Here is a 27,828-nt window from a genome sequence, read left to right as displayed (position 1 = left end):
ACTCCATTTATATTTCAGCAAAAGGAAAATTGCAGATGCAGAAAACAGATCTTTAGTTTCCAGGGTCAGTGGGTGTAGAAATGGGTTGAATACAAGGAGGTACATGGTGACTTTTTGGGAGTGGTGATAAAATCAACTGTCTCTTAATTGTGGTGCTATTTATAAGACTGAAAGTTTGTTAAAACACTCAGAATTATTCACTGAAAGAATTTTACTATAATAAAGTTATAGTTTAGTAAGTTATACCTTAATTGAAAAATTGAACAAAAAGAATATTGTGGAATATTTGAACAAAAAGAACATGTGGAATATTTATGTGTATATAATATATCAAAATTAAAATTATAAAATATTTTGCTTTATGGAACTTGAGTTCTCACCCAAATATATGTCTTAAAAATAATATCATATTAGTATACCAATATTTAGCCTGCAGTTACTAATTCTTTTATAATATGCAATAATTTATGTAACTGTTCAAATACTAATAAATATTGTTTATTTGCTACTGTGAACAATTCTGCAATTAATATTCTTTTTTGAATTTTCCATACATGTGCATATTTCTAACATATGTACATAAGAAAAACTGACTGGTAATCTATACTCTGCTCAGAGATATTCAAATATTGCTCACCAAAAGGATTGTAGCAATTCAAAATTCCACAAACACTCTCAAAAAATGATCTTTATCCCTTTTTTTTGGTTTAATATTAACACTGTTGTTCTTAAGATTACCATTTGGATGACTACTTTATATATTGTATTATTTTTATTTGTGTTTACCTTAACTATTGCACATGAAGTACACATATTGAACAATTTTACTTTCATTGTTATAAGTTGCCTGAGCATCACCTTTGCCTGTGTGTGTGATTTGTCTTTTATTTATCAATATCTGAGAGTTATTTACATATTCTGTATGCTATTCATTTTCTCTGCTACACAATTTGTCTATTTGTGTTACAATTTTTCCATGGTCATTTACCATTTATTTGACTTCACAATTTCCTGTATAATTGATAATATCTTGACATAGTAATGTCTATGTTTACCCTTTCTTTTTTTTTTTTAAGATTTTATTTATTTATTTGACAGACAGAGATCACAAGTAGGCAGAGAAGCAGGCAGAGAGAGAGAGGGGGAAACAGACTCCCTGCTGAGCAGAGAGCCCGATGTGGGGCTCGATTCCAGGACCCTGGGATCACGACCTGAGCTGAAGGCAGAGGCTTTAACCCACTGAGCCACCCAGGCGCCCCTATGTTTACCCTTTCTTTATATGGTAATTTAGAAGGCAGTAAACTGTAGTTTTAACACAAAAGAGTAATCAGTACCTATCTGTGATGCATTCTTTAATTCATGGTAGTTTTCCTTTTTACTTGTGGTTGTTTATGGACTCTTCATTATTCTATATGCATTTTATCAACTCCACAATAATTTAATTAATATAGACTTCTATGATCACAATATAATTTCCTTTTTGTAAACATTGGAAACTTACCTCACAGTTTGATGTACAGCATGGTCCAGAACCACATCTTGCTGAGCCTTTCAGTTTACATGTATTAAAATCACAGCACTTCTTAAACTGACATTCCTAAAATTTCATAAGAAATATTATTGTAGTTCAACAATTTAACAGCTCTTATGTATTAATCTTAGCTTCTATTTATACATTTTTGTGTTCAACTTTTCAATTATACAATATATTCAATGAAGCTTTATTATTTTATTACTTCTAGAATGTCCAAAAGAACATATAAGAACTAAATAACATCTAAAATAGTAGTTGATCGGTGATGTTTATTACTTATAATCATTGGTGACTAATTCATAAATTACCAAAATGGAAATATATTTTCGAGGAAGGAACATGTGAGTTTCCAAGAGAAAATCTTCCCCAATTGTCTTCTTCGTGTTTTGTTTATTCCAGGTTCATTTTGCAAATAAAGTTAAAGTAGAGTTAGACAATAGTTACAACTAAAATACACTTGATTTAATAATTATGTGTTATGTTTTACTATAATGAAATTAACAAAAAATATATGTTAATAAATATGTTAATATGTTAATAAATATTAACATATATTTACATGTATATAATTATATATAATTATATATAGTTATATAATAATATAACATATAATAATATGCTAATAAATTTTAATTTTAATTTTTTAGTATTTCTTGCTTTTTATTTAAAAATGCTTATAATTTATTCTTTTTTTTTAAATTTCTTTTCAGTGTAACAGAATTCATTGTTTTTGCACCACACCCAGTGCTACATGCAATGCACACCCTTCATAATGCCCACCACCTGGCTCCCCCAACCTCCCACCTCCTGCTCCTTCAAAACCTTCAGGTTGTTTTTCAGAGTCCATAGTATCTCATGGTTTATCTCCCCCTCCAATTTCCCTCAACTCCCTTCTCCTCTCAATCTCCCCATGTCCTCCATGTTATTTGTTATGCTCTGCAAATAAGTGAAATCATATGATAATTGACTCTCTCTGCTTGACTTATTTCACTCAGCATAATCTCTTCCAGTCACGTCCATATTGCTACAAAAGTTGGGTATTCACCCTTTCTGATGGAGGCATAATACTCCATAGTGTATATGGACTACATCTTCCTTATCCATTTGTCCGTTGAAGGGCATCTTGTTTCTTTCCACAGTTTGGTGACTGTGGCCATTGCTGCTATAAACATTGGGGTAAAGATGGCCCTTCTTTTCACTACATCTGTATCTTTGGGGTAAATACCCAGTAGTGCAATGGCAGGGTCATAGGGAAGCTCTATTTTTAATTTCTTGAGGAATCTCCACACTATTCTCCAAAGTGGCTGCACCAACTTGCATTTAATATTTCTTGTTTTGAAGATTTATTTGACAGAGAAATAGTGAGCAAGAGAGAAAGCACAAGCAGGGGAAGCAGGAGGCAGAGGGAGAGGGAGAAGCAGGCTCCCTATTGAGCAGGGTAGCCCAATGTGTTGCAGGGCTAGGTCCCAGGACTCTGGGATCATGACCTGGGTTTAAAGCAGAATTTAAGGGGCTAATCCATCCAGGTGCCCCTCTGTATTTTTACAAGTTAAATGACAGTCAATTGTTATTCAAAAGGAGTAATAATTTAAATAATAAACTAAATATTGTTTCCATGTAAATAAATTGCATTTATATAATTTTTTAATATTTTTGTATTCTTAACACTTTAAAAAAGTCAAACATTTTCTGTTTACTCAAAAAACTGGTTTCAAAGATCTTGTCCTTTAACATAAAGGTAAGATTCTTCTTTATTTCTATTCCATTTGTTTCTGCTTTTTCATGTCTAAAGACATGAAAAATCAATAGTCAGTCAATCAATCAAATCAATGTCAATAGGAATGTATTTATAAATATTCACATGCTAGAAATAATGCAGAAAATATAGAGTAAAAGCTGAAGCTGTTTCTATACTTCCCAGATTATCCATAGTTTCAATATCCTTATTAGTGTGTGTGTGTGTGTGCGCACGCTCTTTCACAGACAGTAAATGAAGATCCTCTCCCAACTATATATTTCAATACTAATTATGACAAACTGTGTTTAACTTACAATGAGTTAGTGGGGAAATTGTGTCTCATTTTTAAAATCATTTCTCTAATTACTAGTGAATGTGAGCATGAACTTTCACTTTGTACAACATTATGAATTAAATGATCATTACTTTTGACCACTTTGAGTATTTTGTTTTTCCTTCTTTTTCCCACTAACTAGTGGGAAAAGTTTTTATATAATATCCAGTTATCCTTTCTCTCTTCTGTATGTTTACAACATTTCTTTGAAGTCTATTGTTTGTCTTGTTAATGGTGCCTGTCATATTGTGAAATTTGTAATGTCCTTTCTTTATGATTATTGGGTTTTGTGTCTCTTTACCAAGACCTCCATTATGCAAAGACTATTATCAATACTTGATTGTATCTTTGTTTTTATTTAAAACTTACAGATTTATTTTTTCTGAAATGTATGTTTATATTTTGTGGGATATTTGTTCAAATATGTATTACTTGTCATTATATTTGTTTATACAAGAACAAATGTATACTCCACATGTATAGGTGGGTTTATAAAATAGAACTTCATTTTGTAAAATTAAGGATATTTATGAAGATACAGATGTCCATGTCATTCTGCCAAAGACCACCTGGAACACACCTGTAGTTCAACAGATTGGATTTATTACTAGTGTCAGCCAAGGAGAATGCACATTCTGAGAAACTGTGGTACTCCTCAGTGAAAGGGTACAATTACAGAATTTGGGCTTGTGTTGGGTAATTTGAGGCATATAAGGAATCTGGGCTTTGTCAGATTAGATGCTGTCAGAAAAGAAGGGGTATATCTCTGACTAAGTATTCTAATAATGCTTATCTAGAAGAGGAGGGACTATACTAATGCTAAAGCTGAAATTGATAAAGGAGCAGGAATTTCTCACATTAGCCAGGATAGGAGGATATTTGGTCATTTCTGTGACTTGAATAATTCCCAAGTTTTACTTGTATTCAGACATTGAGAGTGGCCTTGCTTTTTCTCTTCATCTATCATGATCACAGATGTTGAGTTTTTCTGAAATTATTTAACAGGAGAACCCCACAACCCATCTATGGCAGGCCAGCTCCTAGCAACACCAAGGCCCAGCTGATATTATTAGGCCAGATCCTGCACATCAGAGGCTGCTTCTCCCTTTCTCATAATGAATACACTGGATTTATAGATAAACAATTCTGACATTATATATTTCCATCCTGAAAATGAATGTTATATATCTATATAACTTTTACATATATAGATAGTTAAATCACTGATGGATAAGTGTAGATATTATAGATAAAGATATATAGGTATCAATTTTCTTTTCTTGTGCCAATAGCCCAATACAACATGAATGCAATTAAACAGCCTCAAAGTATGTTTGATGTTTAAGGCAAGATTTATTCCAAATCAACTTTTTCTATAAAAAGTTCCTTACATTCTTTCTTAGTTCTTGTTAAGAAAAACTTTCAAATAAACTCTCCAAGTACTGTTATGACTAACGGGTATTCTAGAAACGATACATAATTATAAAGATAATTACACTATCCACGCATTCACTGAATCAACAAGTATTTGTTGAGTACCTTGTAAGTACCAGATGCTAGTCTATGCACTGGCAATCAAGCAAGTATTAAGATATGGACTATATTCATTTTAAATTTTCTGTGTTATTTTTTTTTTTTTTTTTTTTTGCCAATGCCACCTCATTTTAATCACAGTATGTGTTTGTGTTTGTGTGTGCACATTTGTATTTAATTTGCTAGGGATGGTAATTGTCCCAAATTAGTAAAATGGATGTATAGACTTAATTTTTATTTCTACATGGAAAGAAAAAGTTAGAACATAATGTCTTTCTTCTATAATTTAGAAAATATTGTATAAAATCAGCATAATTTCTTTTTTTAAATTGAATATAGTTGACACACAACATTATATTAGTTTCAGATGCACAGCAGAGTGACTCAGTTTCTCTATACATTATGCTCTGCTCACCACAAGTGTAGCTACCATCTGTCACTATACAATGCTATTATGGTGTCATTGACTATATTCTCTATCCTGTGCTTTTATTAATTAAAAAAAAATCACCAGTAGAGCCATGTGGTATAGGCTTTTCTTTTTTTTTTTAAATTTTTTATTTTTTATAAACATATATTTTTATCCCCAGGGGTACAGGTCTGTGAATCACCACGTTTACACACTTCACAGCACTCACCAAAGCACATACCCTCCCCAATGTCCATAATCCCACCCCCTTCTCCCAAACCCCCTCCCCCCAGCAACCCTCAGTTTCTTTTGTGAGATTAAGAGTCACTTATGGTTTGTCTCCCTCCCAATCCCATCTTGTTTCATTGATTCTTCTCCTACCCACTTAAGCCCCCATGTTGCATCACCACTTCCTCATATCAGGGAGATCATATGATAGTTGTCTTTCTCTGCTAGACTTATTTCGCTAAGCATGATACGCTCTAGTTCCATCCATGTGTATGGGCTTTTCTTAATGAGAAGTTTTGAAAATATAGATAGCATTTCTTTAGCATTATTTCTTAATAATGCTATTCACATTTTAGATGTCTAATCATGTTGGTTTTTGCAAATGCATTTTTTCGAGGAATTTGTCCATTTAATCTAGGTTGTTAAATTATTAATATAATGTTGTGCATGATATCTTCTTACCATTTTAAAATCATATTACATAAAATCTATATTGATATCCCTAACAGTAATGTCTTAGTTACTGTTATTGCTGGCTTTTTTTTATTAGTGTCATTAAGGGCATTTCTCGCTATCTAGCTATTTATTCAAACAACTTACATTTGGTTGCAGGATGGTTGGATGCAGAGTCTGTGAGAACCTGGGGTTCATTGAACCTTCCATGAGATGGCCTTTTCCTTTTTTCTTTTATTTCTTTTTTTATTTGTTTGGGCTTTGTTTGTTTGTTTGTTTGTTTTGTTTTGGGTTTTGGATTGTTTTATGTTTATTTATTTATCTATTTATTTATTTATTTATTAAATTTATTTAAATTTTTTTCAAGGACTCCAGGTATCACCTGGATTCTCTATACCCTCACTCTACTCATGATGATGTTTTGGGTTCTCTCATGTGAATGACAGCAAAGATTCTGTATTGAATCATCCTACAATGATCTGGGTATTCTCCATTCCCTAGTGGATAGTTGTTTCAGTAAAAGACTATAGGACACTCTGTTGGGAGAGGGGAATGACTGAGGAAATTGCTGCTTGCTGTCCCTACTGGAGCATTGTAGGATTTCATCCTCTACCTGAGCAATGAGCTCAAGCTCTAAGACTGATTTGGGTTTGAAAATCTAGCAAGAGATTAGTAAGAGATTTGTAGCAATTGGCCTCAATCCTCTGTTCACTTTTTCTTTTACACCAAGAAATATGGTAATTAACTACCCAGATCCTTCTTAACTATCAGTATAAATCCATGCAGTTCAAAACCAGTAGATGCCATCTATGTTTTTCTTCCCTTTATGCTAACTTCATCCACGTTGGCTGTTATTGTTAAGCACTGTCTCTTGGCCTGTGCTATTTGGTATTCAGTGATTCCTAATGACACTGGGTGCCCAGTTCTATATGGGCACTTTCAGCCACCAACTGTTGTCTATAAAAGAAAGCTACCACTGAGATTTTCAACATTATTACCTCCTTAGTAGTGGATTTTTTCATTGCCTTAGTGAAAGCAATATCCTGTAAGCCATCCAAATAATTGGGTGCTGGATTTGTATTCTTATATTCAATTATAATATGACCACTATTCTGAGCTTTTGACCCCTTCTATATTTCTCTATTAAGGTAGTTCTTGTGATTAAAAAAAATAAATAAAAATAAAGAAGAAAGAAAGATCTGAGATAAATGGAAAACCTACACACACACACACACACACACACACACACACACACACACACACTTTTGGGAATAGTGGGGATTAAGAAAACTTGTAGAGATTTAATGTTATATAAACACATGGTCAGCTCTTTTTGTAGGTGGATAAGAAATTCATGTAATGGCTGGGGGACTAATCACTAAATCTTAATTTATTTAAATAGAGAGGAATTGCGAAATGTTATATAATAATGATATTAGATTAAATATGTGGTATTATCTGTTAAGAATAGGGTACAGAGAGTGTTTTGTTAATAGGACTGTGGTAGAATGGATATCTATTTTTAGAAGTGAGGAAACAGAACAAGTTTTGAGCATCCTGAAACATGGAAATGCAAGAATGCTTAAAGATTAAGAAAAATCTATCATCATTTTTCACCATTCTTGTAACAAAAAGAAATGGGGAAATTTGAACCAAATTCAGGAAAAGTTTGTAGAGAAAACAGATGGGGGTCACATGAGTTAGGAAATAAATTGAGGATTAACCTTATGTGCAAAACCTCTCTGCTGGCATACTTGGGAACAGTATATGCAAACCAAGTTTTCATGAGTCACTTGTTTTCTCATTTGAAAAGGGATGGAAAAGCAATTCATACACCCTATCTTACACTCATTTTCATATCTAAGTTTTATATTAAAGACATAATTGCATATATTATCTCCTATATACCATGACAACTACTTATTAGAAACACAGAAATTTTGCTCAAATTCCAATTTTTATTGCTTACCTCTTGGCTGCCACAGTCACATTCTTCATTAGGTTCCAACATCCCATTACCACATACTGATTGATTTTGATATAATGGTTGCAAATTTGAAAAATTCTGAAGACATTTAGCCTCAAATTTTGAAACAAAATATCTATAGTCATACATGCTACAGTTGCTAAAAATCTTTATACCACTGGAACCCCTACAATGAAATAATAATCCTCAGGTAAGTCCTCAGGCTTATAGAACTCCACCTAAACAATGCCCCTATATATAATGACATAAATTGCAAGATGGCTAATGAAAAACTTCTACCTGAGCAGAGATGAAGACAAGCATGATTTAAAATGCCATCAAAAATGTATCTTTCCAGGAAAGCAATAAAGTAAAATGGTTAGATATCTACCTATCTATCATCTATTTATTATCTATCATCTATCTTTCTGTCTACCTAATATGTTCTTCTCTCATATAACCAAAGCTTCCCTCCTTCCTTTCAGTTAGATGTCTACTCAAATGTAATCGTCCAAAAAAGTCTTTCTTGACATTATATAAAATTGTGTCCCCTCCCCCATTCTACTTCCACTGTCAATATTTATTATTCCACATGGTACTTTTGCATCATGTAAAAATAAGCTCATTTGTATTTTTTAAATTTGTTTTTATGTAACTTAAATTTAACACTATAATATAAGTTCCATTAAGGTCTTCATTTTCATGTTCACTGCTATGTTTTTAGTGGAATATCTAAAAAATATGTCTAATGGATCTTCACTAGACATTCTGAATATACTATGTACAATACTGACTACTGGTCTTCTCAGCCAAAACTGTACCATCCACTATTCTCAGTTCCAGGCAATTCTATTCTTCTTGTTTCTCAAGCTGATAACATTGGTGTAATCCCTGGACTCTTTTCTCTTGTATACATCCTATATTAATACACATGCATGTAAATGAACATAACATATACAGTTAGTAATTTTCATGTTGACTGAACGTTGGAATGATAATATTTTTGATATATTGTTAAATAAAATATTAAAATACATTATTACAGCTAACTTCATATGATTTTTAAAAATTTTTAATGCAACTACTAAAAAAGTTAAAATTACATATGTGGGTCACATTTTATTTCTATTGCCAGTCTAAGCAATCATGTCTGAAACAATAACTCCAAAACAGCCATAGCTGAGCCTCCAAATGTACAGCTGCTAATGTTCTGATGTTAGTAAAGTGAGGAAAAAGTAATGCTTTAGCTTTCACTTAGCCTTTTGTAATGGAATAAATGGGGGAAAATGGGAAGAATGCCACAAGGAGTAATATGATTTAAGCAATTTTCAATTACTTACAGCTACTTTGTTTCAATAGGTATCAGTGTCACTCCACTTTTGCAGGCCATTCTCAGGCAAAAAGTCACAAATTTTGAGCACTGATATTTCTTATACAAAATTAATTTAAAAATAGAGACTTAGATGAATCACTGAATTCTAATCCTGAAACCAATATTGCACTATATGTTAATTAACTAGAATTTAAATAAAAATTCAAAAATAAAAAATAGAAACATTATCTTTTACTTGGGTCACATGTTTTTGAGTAAAAATTGGTAGTATTAATTAGAATTTGGAACATTTGTATAACTGTGTACAAAGCAATTTATTTTTGTAATCTTTGCTTAAAAGATGGCCATGAAAAGGAAGAAATTAATGTATTAGCCTAAGTATATAGAATTTTAATAGACCAAGACATTTCAAAGTAAATATTAATTAATTATCTTTTTGTGGAGAAGATTAAAGCCCAGGTCTAAAGACAACTATAAAATAAGTCAAGGTAAGGCAGCAGCCTCAAAGTATTTTAATTTCTTTTTTTTTAAATTTCTTTTCAGTGTAACAGTATTCATTGTTTTTGCACCACACCCAGTGTTTCCTAATATGCCCTCCCTAATACCCACCACCTTGTTCCCCCAACCTCCCACCCCCCACCCCTTCAAGGTTGCTTTTCAGAGTCCATAGTCTCTCATGGTTCACCTCCCCTTCCAATTTCCCTCAACTCCCTTTAATTTCTAATCCCAAACTCCAAGAGCAGTATATGAAAAATTGAAATGATTATTTTAGGGGAACATAGCTTTTCCTGCAATCCTAACTCTCTTTGAATCCCATGGATATTAACTTGACAAAACCTCAACTATTTACTTTCTTTATATATACACTTTGGTGGCTGAAATTATATGGACTAAAATAAATAACATGTTGTTTGAATTCACATTGCATTTGCAATTACTAATATTAAGTATATCTTCAAAAGGTCCTACAATCCTACCATACTTTTAAAAAAATTAATTTTATTTTATTTTGTGTGTGTGTCCCAAAATCCATTGTTTATGTACCACACCCAGTGCTCCATGCAATATGTGCACTCCTTAATACCCACCACCAGGCTCACCCTTCCCTGGACCCCCTCCCCTCCAAAACCATCAGTTTGTTTCTCAGAGTCCACAGTCTCTCTCCAAGACAAGTGTTTCACATATTTTATCCAAATTTATATACTCCTTACTAGAAGAAATTGTCCTCATCTTTATAATTCAATTAACCAAACTACCTAAATCTTTATCTCTTTACTCTGCTAACATCTTATCACAATAACTGAATATACTCAGCTCCAATAAAAGTCAGCCTCTACTCATGCACTAAATTCTATCCTCTCTAATTTACTCAATGATTTTGTTTTTAAGTCTTCATTATATCCAACATCATTGTCTTTTCCTTCTCTTTTTATGTCTTTTGGCCTATATATAATATGTAGTTTCTCCCATCCTAATAAATTTTCGATGTTCTTTTTCTAATTGCATACTGATACTGTTGATATATGTGGGTAGTAATCATAATATCTGTAAATAGGGACAATTTTTTTTCCTCTGCAAACCTTTTCCCCTTCTACAATCTCTTTAAAATTCTAACCCAAACTGCCAATACTATATTACTAAGGGTAATTTTAGATATGCTTGCTTTGAATGCAATATACTACAACAACCAAAACAATAGTACCATGCCTATTTAAAATTTCACAGTCTTCATAAATCTTAAAAATTTCCCTCTAATTCTCTCAAGTGAGCATTTCTTAATCATGTCATTTACCACTTTTCTGGAGTCATATCACTTAGACATATTTGTTAGTGTGATATCTCTTTTGGCACAACACACTTTCCAATTTTTGACATGGAGTTGAATATAAAGAATTAAAAAAAACACATCTTGTAAACAACTTCACAAACATATATGTGAAATTAATTAAGAAGAAAAAAGTCTTACACTGCTTTAGGATTCATTATGCATGAGGCTCTTGGACAAGAACAGTTATTAATATCATCATATGTTAATCCCATTTTAAGCCCAAGTAGTTGAGCTATAATAACGGAAAATCCCTCCAAAGTTATTGCATCTGGATACTAAAATAAAGAAGATTGAAAAGAAAACCATCATATAAGTAGTTAACAAATAAAGTAATAAAATATTTTGTTTCTGTAAAATTTTATATTTTAACACTGCTTATGTTAAGTGTATTTTACAACATGTTATTTTGATAGGTCATTGATAAGACTATCCATACTGACTAATTGACTAAGAACTAAGCAACAGTGTAAAGAATGATCAAGCAAGAAGTATTCTCTGGTTTAGTATTTAACATACTCAAATTGTATAGCCATAGTATTTCTGATACAATCAACAAAACACATTTATTTAATATTCTCATTAAATAAACTTACCCAATTAACAAATCTTAATTCAGAATACACATGTGTCAAGCACATTAAAAGAAAATGAAAATGTAGTGGCATGCATGAAAAAATGGACTTTATTCACACTGGTAACTTCCATTACAGAAGGGGAGAAAGAAAATAAACTAGCGACTTGAAACAAATTTCCCAAATACAAAGAGATCATGAAAAGTGTTCTAAAGAAAATGAAGTACTCCAATAGAGAATTTTGAGGAGTATAACTACTTAATATCTGTGAATTAGTATTTAAGCTGAGGTGTGTCATTTAGAAATGGCCCAGCAATATAAATAGAAGTTAAGATGCTTATATTGGAGCTCATTAAAATGTTGTAGTATAAACTCTCATCACTTTTCACAGATGACATGTTACTTTATATGGAAAACCCAAAAGACTCCACCCCCAAACTTTTAGAACTCATACAGCAATTCAGTAATGTGGAAGGATACAAAATCAATGCACAGAAATCAGTTGCTTTCTTATACTTGAACAATGAAAATATAGAAAGGGAAATTAGAGAATTGATTCCATTCACTATAGCTCCAAGAACCATAAGATACCTGGGAATAAACCTAACCAAAGAGGTAAAGGATCTATGTTTAAGGAACTACAGAAAACTCATGAAAGAAATTGAAGAAGACACAAAAAAATGGAAAAGGGTTCCATGCTCACGGATCAGAAGAATAAACATTGTTAAAATGTCTATACTGCCCAGAGCAATCTATACTTTCAATGTCATCCTGATCAAAATTCCACTGGTATTTTTCAAAGTGCTGGAATAATCCTAAAATTTGTATGGAACCAGAAGAGACCTCAATTCACTAAGGAAATGTTGAAAAAGAAAAACAAAGCTGGGAGCATCACGTTGCCTGATTTCAAGCTTTACTACAAAGCTCTCATCACCAAGACAGGCTGGTACTGACACAAAAACAGACACATAGACTAATGGAATAGAGTAGAGGTCCAGATATGGACCCTCAACTCTATGGTCAGCTAATCTTTGAGAAAGCAGAAAAAATACCCAGTAGAAAAAAAGACAGTCTCTTCAATAAATGGTGCTGGGAAAATTGGACAGCTATGTATAGAAGAATGAAACTCGACCATTCTCTTACACCATACACAAAGATAAACTCAAAGTGGATAAAAGACCTCAACATAAGGGCAGGTTGGTGGGATGGAGGAAGATGAACAAAACAGATTAAAAAAAAGATTAAGAGTACACATATCTTGATGAGCACTGAGAAATGTACAAAATTGTTGAATCATTATAGTGTAGACCTGAAACTAACATAGCACTGCATGTTAATTACACTTAAGTAAACACAAACAAAAACAAAAAGATGTAAATTGGGACTACATAAAACTAAAATGTTACTTCATAGCAAAGGATAAAGAAATCAACACAATGAAAAAGCAACCTATGGAATTGAAGAAAATATTTGCAAACCATATATCCAATAAGTAATTATATAACAAATATATAAGGAACTCAGAACTCAATAGCAAAACACCAAATAACTCAACTGAAAAATAGGCAAAGGACTTGAATAGACATTTTTTCCAAATCATACATACAAATGGTCAGGTTTATGAAAAGATGCTAAACATCACTAGCCATCAGAGGAATGCAAATCAAACCCACCATGAGATAATACCTCAGAGCAGGTAAGATAGCTAATTATCTTAAGGACAAGAGATAACAAATGTTAGGATGTGGAGAAAAGCTCTTGATGGGAATGTAAATTGGTATGGTCATTATGAAAAATAGTGTGGGGGTTCCTCAAAAAATTCAAAATAGGATTACCATATGACCCAGCAATCCTACTTCTGGCTAAATTAGCAAAATAAGTGAAATCACTATCTGTAACCAATGTCAATAGCAACATTATTCATAATAGCCAAGTTTTGGAAGCAACATCAATATCTATCAATAGATGAATGAATAAAGAAAATGTAGTGTATCTATACAATGAAGTATTATTCAGTCATAAAAAAGAAGATAATCCTTCCATTTGCAACAACATAGATGACCAGGAGTGCATTATTCTAAATAAAATGAGAAAGACAAATACGTTTGCTATCACATACATATGATAACTTTAAACTATAAGTCATCATTATGTATTATATACTTGAAATTTGTTAAGAAAGCATGTCTTAAGCATTCTCATAAAATGTAACTATGGGAGTTGATGAATATATTAATTTGATATGGGAATTGTTTCATAATATAAATATATCAAATTTTCACATTATGAATTATAGTTCCCATAGTTATATTAGATCCTCAGAACTTATTCATCTTATAACTGGAGGTTTGTACCCTTTGGCCAACATTTCCCCATTTCCTCCTTCCCCTAGCTGCTAACAACTACAGTTCTACTCTGTGTTTCCATAGTTTGACTTTTTTTAAAGTTATAGCATTGAGTGTTTTATGGTAGTGCTGACTCACTATATTATACACCTGAAACTAGTATTACATCATATAGTAACTAGCTGGAATATTACTAAAACTTCAAACAAACAAACAAACATCAGAAGCTAACATTACTAGTTGGGAGTCCATGCCCAAAGGAAATACCTATAAACAGTGACAGTATTTGTGACTTTCAGCCTAAGGCCAGGTATAAATAAAATCTGAGTAGGTGGACTTAGTTGCAAAATGGAGATGTTAGAATGAGTGAATTTAAGGACTAATTCATATATATTATCTAATCTGAACAAGAGAGAGAAAATTTTTTTTTATAAAATTAGAGATACAGGAAGCAGTGGAACAGTGGCAAAAGATCAAACATCAATGCTGTTAGTGTCCCAGAAGGGGAGAAAGGGGGCAGAACGGAAAAATATTTGAAGGAAAATGGCTAAAATGTTCCCAATTTCTAACAAGATAAACTAAAACAATCATGGCAGATACATCATGATTAAATAGCTGGAGAAAATATTTAAATCTTGAAATCAGCCAATGAAAACCAACACATTATTTATAGAAGAGTAATGATTCATAAACAGAGAATTTCTCATCAGAAATAATGATGCACAGAGGATATAGCACAATATTTTTCAAGTGCTAAAAGAAAAAAAAATGTCAATCCACAACTTTAATCTGGAAAATATATCCCTCAAGAATGAAGATGAAATGAAGACATTCTGTAATGATGGAAAACTAAGATATGCTTTAAAAAAAATGACTGAAGAATTTTTGGAAGTTAAAAAGAAATTGATAATAAAGGAGAAATTGTAACATCAGGGATGAATGAAGAGGAAGAAAATGGAAAAATATAATAAACTTTCTCTCCACTGATTTTTTAAAAAAATTGTTTTGTGGTTGAAAATAAAATGTTAATTTGTGTGATATAGTTTTAAATGTATTTAAAAGTAATATTTAAGTAAATTACATAATTACTCATTTTATGTTTGTATGATATGATTTGAGACCTAAAAGATGGTGTTAACATTTCTACATTCTATTTGAAGTGATAAAGTTTCTATACACACATTTGTGTGTGTGTGTGTGCATGTCTCTATTTGTGTTTGCACTCTCACTACATAAAACAGTAAAAGACTTTTCCAAAGAAAGTCTGGTGGTATCACAATTCTGGACCTCAAGCTCTATTACAAAAATGTAATCATCCAGACTGTATGGCACTGGCACAAAAATAGACACATAGATCAATGTAACAGGATAGAGAACCCTGAAATGGACCCTCAGCTCTATGGTTGAGTAGTCTTGAACAAAACAGGAAAGAATATTCAATGGAAAAAAGAGTTTCTTCAACAAATGGTGTTGGGAAAATTGGACAGCCACATGCAGAATGAAACTGGACCACTTTCTTACACCGTACACAAAAATAAACGCAAAATGGATGAAAGGCCTAAATGTAAGTAAGATAGGACTCCATCAAAATCCTAGAGTAGAACACAGGCAGCAACATTTTTGACCTAGGCCACAGCAAATTCTATCTAGTCATGCCTCCAAGTCAAGGGAAACAAAAGCAAAAATTAACTATTGGGACTTCATCAGGATAAAATGCAAAACAAAGAAAATATTCAACAAAACCAAATGATAACCTACAGAATGGGAGAAGATATTTGCAAATGTCTCATCAGATCAAGGGCTAGAATACAAAATCTGTAAAGAACTTTACAAATGTAATCCTTCTTTAAATGTTTGGTAGAATTCCCCTGGGAACCCATCCAGCTCTGGGCTCATATTTTGGGGGGAGATTTTGATACTGATTTAATTTCTTTGCTGGTTATCAGTGTGTTCAGGTTCTCTATTCTTCCTGTTTCAGTTTTTGTAGTTTATGTTTCTAGGAACACATCCCTTACTTCCAGATTGCCTAGTATGTTGGGATATATTGCTCATAATATTATTTTATAATTGTTTACATTTCTTTGGTATTGGTTGTGATCTCCCTTTTTCATTCATTATTTTATTTATTTGGGCCCTTTCTCTCTTTATCTTTCTCTCTCTTTACTTTTCTTTCCTTTTTTTTTTTTTAATATCTGGCTGGGAGCTTATCAATTTTATTAATTGTTTTGAAGAATCAGTTCCTAGTTTCATTGATCTTTTATTTTTTTAAAATATCTGTATCCTTGATTTCCATTCTAATCTTTATTATGTACCTTCTCATGCTGGATTTAAGTGTTATTTGCTGTTCTTTTTCCAGATCCTTTAGGTGTAAGTTTAGTTTGTGTATTTGAGGCTTTTATTGTTTCTTGAGAAAGGCCTGTATTGCTATATACTTCCCTCCTAGACCACCTTAGCTGCATCCCAAAGGTTCTGAACAGTTGTATTTTCTTTTTCTTTTAATTTTCTTTATTTTTTTTTATTAAAGGTTTTTATTTATTTGACAGAGATAGAAAGAGAGAGGTCAGAAATGAGGAGGAGAGGGAGAAGCAGGCTCCCCACTGAGCAGGCAGGGATCAAGCCCCTAACTGACTAAGCCACCCCGGCACCCCCCAGTTGTATTTTAATTTTCATTTGTATCCATGAATTTTTAAAATACCTTAGTTTCCTTGTTGACCCATTCATTCTTTGGTAAAATGCTCTTTAACTTCCATATATTTGTGTTCTTAATTTTTTTTTCTTGTGATTGAGTTCAAGTTTTTTTTTTTAATTTTTTATTTTTTATAAACATATATTTTTATCCCCAGGGGTACAGGTCTGTGAATCACCAGGTTTACACACTTCACAGCACTCACCAAAGCACATACCCTCCCCAATGTCCATAATCCCACCCCCTTCTCCCAAACCCCCTCCCCCCAGTAACCCTCAGTTTGTTTTGTGTGATTAAGAGTCACTTATGGTTTGTCTCCCTCCCAATCCCATCTTGTCTCATTTATTCTTCTCCTACCCACTTAAGCCCCCATGTTGCATCACCACTTCCTCATATCAGGGAGATCATATGATAGTTGTCTTTCTCTGCTTGACTTATTTTGCTAAGCATGATACGCTCTAGTTCCATCCATGTTGTCGCAAATGGCAAGATTTCATTTCTTTTGATAGTTGCATAGTATTCCATTGTGTATATATACCACATCTTCTTGATCCATTCATCTGTTGATGGACATCTAGGTTCTTTCCATAGTTTGGCTATTGTGGACATTGCTGCTATAAACATTCGGGTGCACATGCCCCTTTGGATCACTACGTTTGTATCTTTAGGGTAAATACCCACTAGTGCAATTGCTGGGTCAACCAATTAATAACAAAATCAAAGAAACACATAAACAATAATACAATAATAGTAGGGGACTTTAACACTCCCCTCACTGAAATGGACAGATCATCCAATCAAAAGATCAGCAAGGAAATAAAGGCCTTAAACGACACACTGGACCAGATGGACATCACAGAGTTCAAGTTTTAAAGCACTGTGGTCTGAAAATATGCAAGGAATAATCCCAATCTTTTAGTACAAGTTGAGACCTGATCTGTGAGCCAGTTTGTGACCTATTCTTCTGGAGAATGTCCCACATTCACTTGAGAAGTATGTGTTCTGTTGCTTTAGGATGAAATGCTCTGAATATACCTGTGAACTCCATCTGGTCCAGCATGTCATTCAAAGCCTGTTTCCTGTTGATTTTCTGCTTAGATGATCTATCCACTGCATGATTATTCAAGTCCCCTACTAGTTTTGTATTATTATTAATGTATTTATTTAATTTTGTTATTAATTAATTTATATATATGGGTGCTCCCAAGTTAGGGACATAAATATTTATGATTATTAGATCTTCTTTTTGGATAGACCATTTTATTATAATTTAGTGTCCCTCTTCATGTCTTATTACAGTCTTTGGTTTAAAATCTAGTTTGGGAGAAGGAGTCAAGATGGCAGGGAAGTAGGAGGCTGAGATAACATCAGGTAGCAGGAGATCAGCTAGATAACATAGCTTATCAAACCATTCCAAACACCTACAAATCCAAAAGGAGATAAAAGAAAAAAAGAGCAGCAATTCTAGAACAGAAAATTGACCATTTTCTGAAAGGTAGGACCTGTGGAGAAGTGAATCTTACAGCAAGAAGATAGACCATGGAGGGAGGGGCCAGCTCCCAGCAAGCGGGGGAACAATGGAGCACAAAATCAGAACTTTTAAAAGTCTGCTCCACTGAAGGACATTGCTCCAGAGGCTAAGCCAGGGTGAAGTCCATGTGGGACAGCATGGTTTCAGGTCCCATGGGGTCACAGAAGGATCGGGGATGTCTGAGTGTTGCAGAGCTTGCAGGAATTAGAGTGGGGAAGCCAGCTACAAAGACGGAGCTGAGGAGTGAACTTTTAACTTGGGGTTACATTAAACTGTGATCCGTGGCACAATTAGACCACTACTCTATGAGCAGAGACCCCAAAAAGATCCAGGGAGACCCCCCTGGAAGAGTGCAGGGATCTGCTGGATTTGGAGACTCCAGGCAGGGCTGTGTGCAGAGTCAGAGATGCTTGGTCACAGGCTGGGTGAGCTCGGAGCATGACTGGAGGCCAGGGAGATGGGAGTGATTGGGCGCTTTTCTCCAAGGGCGCACTGATGAGTGGGGCTCCAAGCTCTTGAATCCTCCAGGCCAGAGATTGGGAGGCAGCCATTTTCATTCCTGTCCTCTGGAACTCTATGGACTGCATTCAGGGAGCAAAATCTCCCTAAAGCGAACCCCAGTGGATTACTTAGCCTGGCCCCTGGTAAGGGCAGTGCAATTCCACCTCAGGCAAAGACACTTGAGAATCACAACAACCGGCCCCTCCCCAAGAAGATCAGCAAGAAATCCAGCCAAGACCAAGTTCACTTACCAAGAATAACACTGGAATTCCAGAGGAAGAGAAAGCAAAGCATGGAATTCGTGCTTTCTCCCCATGACTCTTTAGTCTTGCAAAGTTAAGAAATTTTTTTTAATTTTATTTTTTTCTTCTGCTAACTTTTTAACTTTTATTTTTTCCTCTTTAAATGTTTTTTAACTAGTATATCTTAACAACACCTTTCATTTAAAAAATCTTTTTTGACTCTTCACTATTATAGTCATATTTTTTCTTCATTGTGTCTAACTTTATTATTTTTTTTTGTATACACATAGGGTTTTTTCTTCTAAAAAAATTTGGGATACAACTTCTTCTAATATCAAAATATACCTTAAATCTAGCACAGGGCTTTGTTCTAGTCTCCACCCTGAGCAAATTCTCTCCACACTCTTTTTCTTTATTCTCCCAACCAACTTATCTTTCAACTCCTTCTTTAGAAATTTATTAAAAATTTTTTTGCGTCTTTATGTCATATTCCATGCCTTCATTGTGTTTACCCTTATATATGTTTTTCATTCTTTAAAATTTTGGGAGGCATTTTCTTCTAAGAGACCAAAATACTCCCCAAATTAAGTGGATGACCCTGTTTTATTCATCAGTCTAATATGTATATTTTCTTTTTTATGTTTTTTCTTTATTTTTTTCTTAAAAATTTTTTTTTCTGAACTTCTTTTTACCCTCTTTCTTCCTTCCTCAATTTGGGGTCTCTTCTGATTTGGTAAAAGCATTTTCCTGGGGTCTATGCCACTCTTTTAATATTTTATTCACTCCTTCATATATTCTTATCTGGATAAAATGACAAGGTAGAAAAACTCACTACCAAAAAAAAAAAAAAAAATCAAGAGGCAGTACCAAAGGCTAGGGACCCAATCAATATGGACATTGGTAATATGTCAGATCTAGAGTTCAGAATGATGATTCTCAGGCTCAAAGAAGGTATGGAAGATATAAGAGAAACAAATCTGGAGAAATAAAAGTCCTTTATGGAGAAATAAAAGAACTAAAATCTAACCCAGTTGAAATTTAAAAAGCTATTAATGAGGTGCAATAAAAAAATGGAGGCTCTTACTGCTAGGATAAATGAAGCAGAAGAGAGAATTAATGATATAGAAGGCCAAATGACAGAGAATAAAGAAGCTGAGCAAAAGAGAGACAAACAACTACTGGACCACGAGGGTAGAATTTGAAAGATAAATGATACTATAAGATGAAACAATATTAGAATAATTGGGATTCCAGAAGAAGAAAGAGAGAGGGGATCAGAGGGTATATTGGAGAGAATTATTGGAGAAAATTTCCCTAATATGGCAAAGGGAAAAAGCATCAAAATCCAGGAGGAGCAGGAATCCCCCTCAAAATCAATTAGAATAGATCCACACCCCATCATCTGATAGTAAAATTTACAAGTCTTACCAACAAAGAGAAAATCCTGAAAGCAGCCCTGGACAATAAGTCTGTAACATACAATGGTAAAAATATTAGATTGGCATCAGACTTATCCACAGAGACCTGGCAGGCCAGAAAGAACTGGCATGATATATTCAGAGCACTAAATGAGAAAAACATGCAGCCAAGAATACTATATCCAGGTAGGCTATCATTAAAAATAGAAGGAGAGATAAAGAGCTTCCAGGACAAACAAAAACTAAAAGAATTTGTAAACACCAAACCAGCTCTACAGGAAATATTGAAAGGGGTCCTCTAAGCAAATAGAGCCTAAAAGTAGTAGATCAGAAAGGAACAATATACAATAATAATCACTTTACAGACAATACAATGGCACTAAATTCATATATCTCAATAGTTAGCCTGAATGTAAATGGGCTAAATGCCCAATCAAAAGACACAAGGTATCAGAATGGAAAAACAAACAAATAAACAAACAAAAAACAAAAAAAAATCAATATGCTGTCTACAAAAAATAATTTTGGACCCAAAGACACCTCCAGATTTAAAGTGAAGGAGTGGGAAACAATTTACCATGCTAATAGACATCAAAAGAAAGCTGGGATGGCAATTCTTATATCAGATCAATTAGATTTTAAGCCAAAGACTATAATAAGAGATGAGGAAGGACACTATATAATACTCAAAGGGTCTGTCCAACAAGATCTAGCAACTTTAAATATCTATGCCCCTAACATGGGAGCAGCCAACTATATAAACAAATTAATAACAAAATCAAAGAAATGTTCGACAAAGAAATTATTGACAATAATACAATAATAGTAGCGGACTTTAACACTCGCCTCACTGAAATGGACTGATCATCCAAGCAAAAGATCAACAAGGAAATAAAGATCTTAAATGATACACTGGACCTGATGGTCATCACAGATATATTCAGAACATTCCATCCCAAAGCAACAGAATACACATTCTTCTTGAGTGCACATGGAACATTCTCTAGAATAGGTCACATCCTGGGTCATAAATCAGGTCTCAACGAGTATCAAAAACTTGGGATCATCCCCTGATTTTTTCAGAACACAATGCTCTAAAGCTAGAACTCAATTACAAGAGGAAATTTGGAAAGAACCCAAATACATGGAGACTAAACAGCATCCTTCTAAAGAATGAATGGGCCAACCAGGAAATTATAGAAGAATTGATAAAAATCATGGAAACAAATGATAATGAAAGAAAAACGGTTCAAAATCTGTAGGACACAAAAAGGCAGTCTTGAGAGGAAAATATATAGTGGTACAAGCCTTTCTCAAGAAACAAAAAAGGTCCCAAAGACACAACCTAACCCTACACCTAGAGGAGCTGGAGAAAGAACAACAAAGAAAGCCTAAACCCAGAAAGAGAAGAGAAATAATAAAGATTGGAGCAGAAGTCAATGAAATAGAAACCAAAAAAAAAAAAAAAAACAAGAAAAAAAAAAAGAAAAAGAAAAGAAACAAATCAATGAAAATAGGAGCTGGTTCTTTGAAAGAATAAGATTGATAAACCCCTGGCCAGACTTATCAAAAAGAAAAGAGACAAATAAATAAAATCATGAATGAAAGAGGAGAGATCACAACCAACACCAAAAAAATACAAACAATTACAAGAACATAACTATACGCAACTATACGCCAGCAAATTTGACAATCTGGAATAAATGGATGCATTCCTAAAGACATATAAACTACCACGGCTGAACCAGGAAGAAATATAAAACCTGAACAGACCCATAACCAGTAAGGAGATTGAAGCAGTCATCAAAAATCTCCCAACAAACAAGAGCCCAGGGCCAGACGGCTTCCCAGGGGAATTCTACCAAACATTTAAAGAAGAATTAATTCCTATTCTCCTGAAACTGTTCCAAAAAATAGAAATAGAAGGATAACTTCCAAACTCATTTTATAAGGCCAGCATCACCTTCATCCCAAAACCAGACAAAGATCCCATCAAAAAGGAGAATTATAGACCTATATCCCTGATGAACACAGATGCAAAAATTCTCACCAAAAATCTAGCCAACAGGATCCAACAGTACATTAAAAGGATTATTCAGAACGACCAAGTGGGATGTATTCCAGGGCTGCAAGGTTGGTTCAACATCTGCAAATCAATCAATATGATACACTACATTAATAAAAGAACTCTTCAAAGTGTAGGGATAGAGGGTACATACCTCAATATCATCAAAGCCATCTATGAAAAACCCACTGTGAATATCATTCTTACAGGCATGTCCATTATCACCACTGCTATTCAACATAGTACTAGATGTCCTAGTCTTAGCAATCAGACAACAAAAATAAATTAAAGGCATCCAAATAAGCAAAGAAGTCAAATTCTCACTCTTTGCATATATGATACTATATGTGGAAAACCCAAAAGACTCCACTCCAAATCTGCTAGAACTTGTATAGGAATTCAGTAAAGTGTCAGGATATAAATCAATGCACAGAAATCAGTTGCATTTCTTTACACCAACAACAAGACAGAAAAATAGAGAAATTAAGGAGTTAATCCCATTTACAAAACCATAAAATACCTAGGAATAAACCTAACCAAAGAGGCAAAGAATCTATACTCAGAAAGCTATAAAGTACTCATGAAAGAAACTGAGGAAGACACAAAGAAATGGAAAAATGTCCCATGTTCATGAATTGGAAGAAAAAATATTGTGAAAATGTCTATGCTACCTAAAGCCATCTACACATTTAATGCAATCCCTATCAAAATCCCATCCATTTTTTTCAAATAAATAGAACAAATAATCCTAAAATTTATATGGAACCAGAAAAGACCTCGAATAGCCAGAGGAATATTGAGAAAGAAAGCCAAAAGTTGGTGGCATCGCAATTCCAGACTTCAAGTTCTATTGCAGAGTTGTCATCATCAAGATAGTATGGTACTGGCACAAAAACAGACACATAGATCAATGGAACAGAATAGAGAGCCCAGAAATAGACCCTCAACTCTACAGTCAACTAATCTTCGACAAAGCAGGAAAGAATGTCCAATGAAAAAAAGACAGTGTCTTCAACAAATGGTGCAGAAAACATGCAGAAAGCATGCAGAAAAATGAAACTGGACCATTTCCTTACACCACACATGAAAATAGACTCAAAATGGATGAAGGATCTCAGTGTGAGAAACGAATCCATCAAAATCCTTGAGGAGAACGCAGGCAGCAACCTCTTCGACCTCAGCCACAGCAACTTCTTCCTAGGAACATCGCCAAAGGCAAGGGACACAAGGGCAAAAGTGAACTATTGGGACTTCATCAAGATCAAAAGCTTTTGCACACCAAAAGAAACAGTTAACAAAACCAAAAGACAACTGACAGAATTGGAGAAGACATTTGCAAACAACATATCAGATAAAGGGCTATTGTCCAAAATCTATAAAGAACTTAGCAAACTCAACACCCAAAGAACAAATAATCCAATCAAGAAATGGGCAGAGGACATGAACAGACATTTCTGCAAAGAAGACATCCAGATAGTCAACGGACACATGTAAAAGTGCTCCACCTCACTCAGCATCAGGGAAATACAAATCAAAACCACAATGAGATATCACCTCACACCAGTCAGAATGGCTAAAATTAACAAGTCAGGATATGACAGATACTGGCAAGGATGCGGAGAAAGGAGAACCCTCCTACACTGTTGGTGGTAATGCAAGCTGGTGCAACCACTCTGGAAAACAGCATGGAGGTTCCTCAAAAAGTTGAAAATAAACCTACCATATGACCCAGCAATTGCACTCCTGGGTATATAACCTAAAGATACAAATGTAGTGAACTGAAGGGGGACATGCACCCGAATGTTTATAGCAGCAATGTCCACAATAGCCAAACTATGGAAAGAACCTAGATGTCCATCAACAGATGAATGGATAAAGAAGAGATGGTATATTTATATACAATGGGAATACTATGCAGCCATCAAAAGAAATGAAATCTTGCCATTTGCGATGACGTGGATGGAACTAGAGGGTATTATTCTTAGTGAAATAAGTCAATTGGAAAAAGACAACTATCATATGATCTCCCTGATATGAGGAAGTGGAGATGCAACTTGAGGGGTTTTGGGGGTAGGAGAAGAATAAATGAAACAAAATGGGATCGAGAGGGAGACAAACCATAAGAGACTCTTAATCTCACAAAACAAACTGAGGGTAGGACGTGGGGAGGGAGAGGGTGATGGGGTTATGGACAGTGGGGAGGTTATGTGCTATGGTGAGTGCTGTGAAATGTGTAAACCTGGTGATTCACAGACCTGTATTCCTGGGGCTAAAAATACATTATATGTTTATTAAAAATTTAAAAAATTATGTAAAAAAATAATAAAAAAACACTCTCAAATATTTGAGCTGGCACACTAAATTCAAAAACTCAAATATATTTACCTAGATAATAAATTTACTGCTAAATAAAGATTTCTCTGTTCTTGTTTGTCCTGAACCCTTAGTTTCTATTCCTTTATTTGTTTCTCCAGGAAAATGTCAACATAAATTAGCAAGATCTTATAAGTTGTTTTGGTTTATAAATTATCCTTTTCTGAGAAAGCCCTTACAATTTGTAATATTAATCTGTGAGGATAAGGGCTGTTGGGATTAAAGTAGGACAGGGTAATCTAGGGTCCACAGACCCAATCTGGTGTATGACCTGTATAGTCTGCAAATAAGGATTGTTCTGTATTTTTTAATAGTTGAAAAAAACACAAAAAAATAATATTTTGTGACATATGAAATTATATGAGGTTTAAATTTCAGTATTCATGAATAAGTTTTTATTGTAAAATCACCATGCTCATAAATTTATATTTTTCTATATTGGATTTTACATTACAATGGCAGAGTTTAGTACCATTGAGTATCTGTGACATAGTAGTTCACATGGTCTACAAAGCCTAAAACATTTACTACCTCTTTCTTTATAATGTTTTCTAATCCTTAAGGTAGAGCTTAAAGTGAATAGGTGTCATCATAAGGCATCTAATTCAAATGAAATTATTACAGGATCTTTACACCAGAGAAGTGAGAGGCAACTCTAAGATTAGAAAAGCAGAATGTTGCTAACAACACCAGAACAGGATGAATGAATTAAAAACTATTAGATTGTGCTATTCAGCAAGAGCTACATAACAGAAGGGAGAGCAGTTTCACAGGAACAGGAAGCAATAGTTTTAAGACATTGTTCTAAGCAGGGTCAGTAGGTAGAGATACTAAAATATTTCACTGCCACCATCCAATCATCCATATTTGCTGAATATACTCAAAAGCATCAAAGCAAAGAAGCCCAGGGAATGTATATCATTCCTTGTGCGATAGACCAGAGAAGAGGATTAGTGTGAAGTGCATATGAGAACATTTAGGTGATTGCTCCAAAGTGAAAATATAAAGAAATATTAGAAGATGTAGAAATAAAAGAAAAATTAAATAAGATAAAATAAATTAGATGATGAGTCAACATGCTTTAATTAACAAAGCTCCAGAGAGAAAAGGGAAGCAAATGATTAAATGTAATATAGTAAAATTTCTCAAATCAGAAATAAATAGTATCCAGATTGAAAGGCCTTCAGTACAACTGCCATACTGGATGATGAAAAACAACACCATGTAAGGATCAAAAGATTTAAATGTTTCCATAGAGAAAACAAATAAAACACACACAAATGAATGAGAATAAGAATAGTATTAAATTTCTAAAGAAATGATAAAAGACAAAAGAAAAGACCTTTAAAATTCCAAAGTACAATTATTTTAAAAGTAAAATTAACCAAGCAATCTTTGAAATAATTAAATATATTTTCAATCATGTCACTCTCAAACAATTTAATACACATCTATTTTTTAAGTAAATTATAGAGGCATATAGACTCCCAAAATGAGTAAGCCAGTCATGAAAAAAAGAATACACATGTCCCAAAAAAGACACAATAGAAAATTTGTAAACACCTATGCAAAAAGTCTAATAGAGATTGGGGAATAAATATACGTCCCTAGGGTTAAAAAGATGATTTTTTTGAAACATGTAGAGAAGTAGAGAAAATTTTTAATTTTATTAGAAAAATTGGGCAAAAGCAATATGATAACAATTACAAATTTGGGAAGAGGCAAAAGTTATGCAATGAAGACAATTTAAGTTTAGTTCATTATTTGGCCCATCAGAGAATAAAACAAAATTCTAATAAGTTATATAATTATAGAGGAAGAATAGAAGAAGTGGCATGTAAGTATGATGAACTATTAGGGTCTTAAATTCTGATTTCAATGATAAGAAGTCAACAGATGTCTAAATTTGAAAATGCAAGAAATTTCATGGGGATATTATTTAGAAATATGGAGTAAAAAATGAATAAACTATTCCTACACATATAAACAGGATAATTTTCACAGACATAATTTTGAACAAATAAATGGCAGACATAGAATACACACTGCATTATTTAAGTTACATACGTTCAAAAAGAGGCCAAACTAACCAAGGATGTGAAGTGTCAGGAAAGTGGTTTTCTTTGGTATGGATAGTCAGTGGAACAAGATATATGATTCACAGTGGTCTTCTGAAATGCTGAAATATTCTATTTCTTGGTCTCTGTGAGGTTCATGTCTACACATTGACTTAGTCAAAATGTATTCTCCTATATATCTATGATCTTTTCCATGTTCTCTATATATTATATACTCCAGTAAAACTTTTATTTATAAGGAAATGAAAGTGAAAGTATAAGCCAGGAAGAACAATTTTAAAAATTAAGAAAAATAATTCAAGGAGTGTAGTTTATGCAAGGGGGATTCAGTTTGTTTGTTTGTTTGTTTGTTTTTCAGTAATAGTCCTGTAAAACCACTTATATTTATGATAAGTGAATGTGTATTTCTTGGTAACATATAAATTTTAAACGAAAAAGTGGAGCTATATGATTCAACATATATGCATCTTTTTAAAAGCTGTTCAAAATAGTACTGAAATGATGCATAAATAAGGACAATGCAGAACAATGATGGTTAATGGATACATACATTTGTAACAACTGCATAAAGTACACATAAAATGGAAGCACAAATTCATGATTTTTGTTCTTTAAAGTAGACATGCTCTTTTTTCTATGGCTTAGAAAATCTGATATAAAC

At 33.5% G+C, this 27,828-nt stretch overlaps 1 protein-coding gene across 3 annotated transcripts in view; it reads right to left on the bottom strand.

The window, feature by feature from the left end:
- Positions 1-27,828, bottom strand: part of LOC116581945 (disintegrin and metalloproteinase domain-containing protein 18-like) — a 181,568-nt gene that overhangs the window by 105,836 nt on the left and 47,904 nt on the right. For 2 of the 3 annotated variants that reach the window (XM_032329290.1, XM_032329291.1), the window contains one exon: positions 1,502-1,597. In XM_032329290.1, the coding sequence (XP_032185181.1) occupies positions 1,502-1,597 (96 nt within the window). Of the gene's footprint in view, positions 1-1,501; positions 1,598-8,198; positions 8,383-11,494; positions 11,632-27,828 lie in introns of all 3 variants that reach the window. The other variant, XM_032329289.1, reaches the window with a different exon arrangement.

Source organism: Mustela erminea, chromosome 21 (assembly GCF_009829155.1).
Source record: "Mustela erminea isolate mMusErm1 chromosome 21, mMusErm1.Pri, whole genome shotgun sequence".
NCBI classification, from domain to species: Eukaryota; Metazoa; Chordata; class Mammalia; order Carnivora; family Mustelidae; genus Mustela; species Mustela erminea.
Note: the sequence above shows the minus strand (reverse complement) of the source record. Positions and strands in the feature narration are given on the sequence as shown.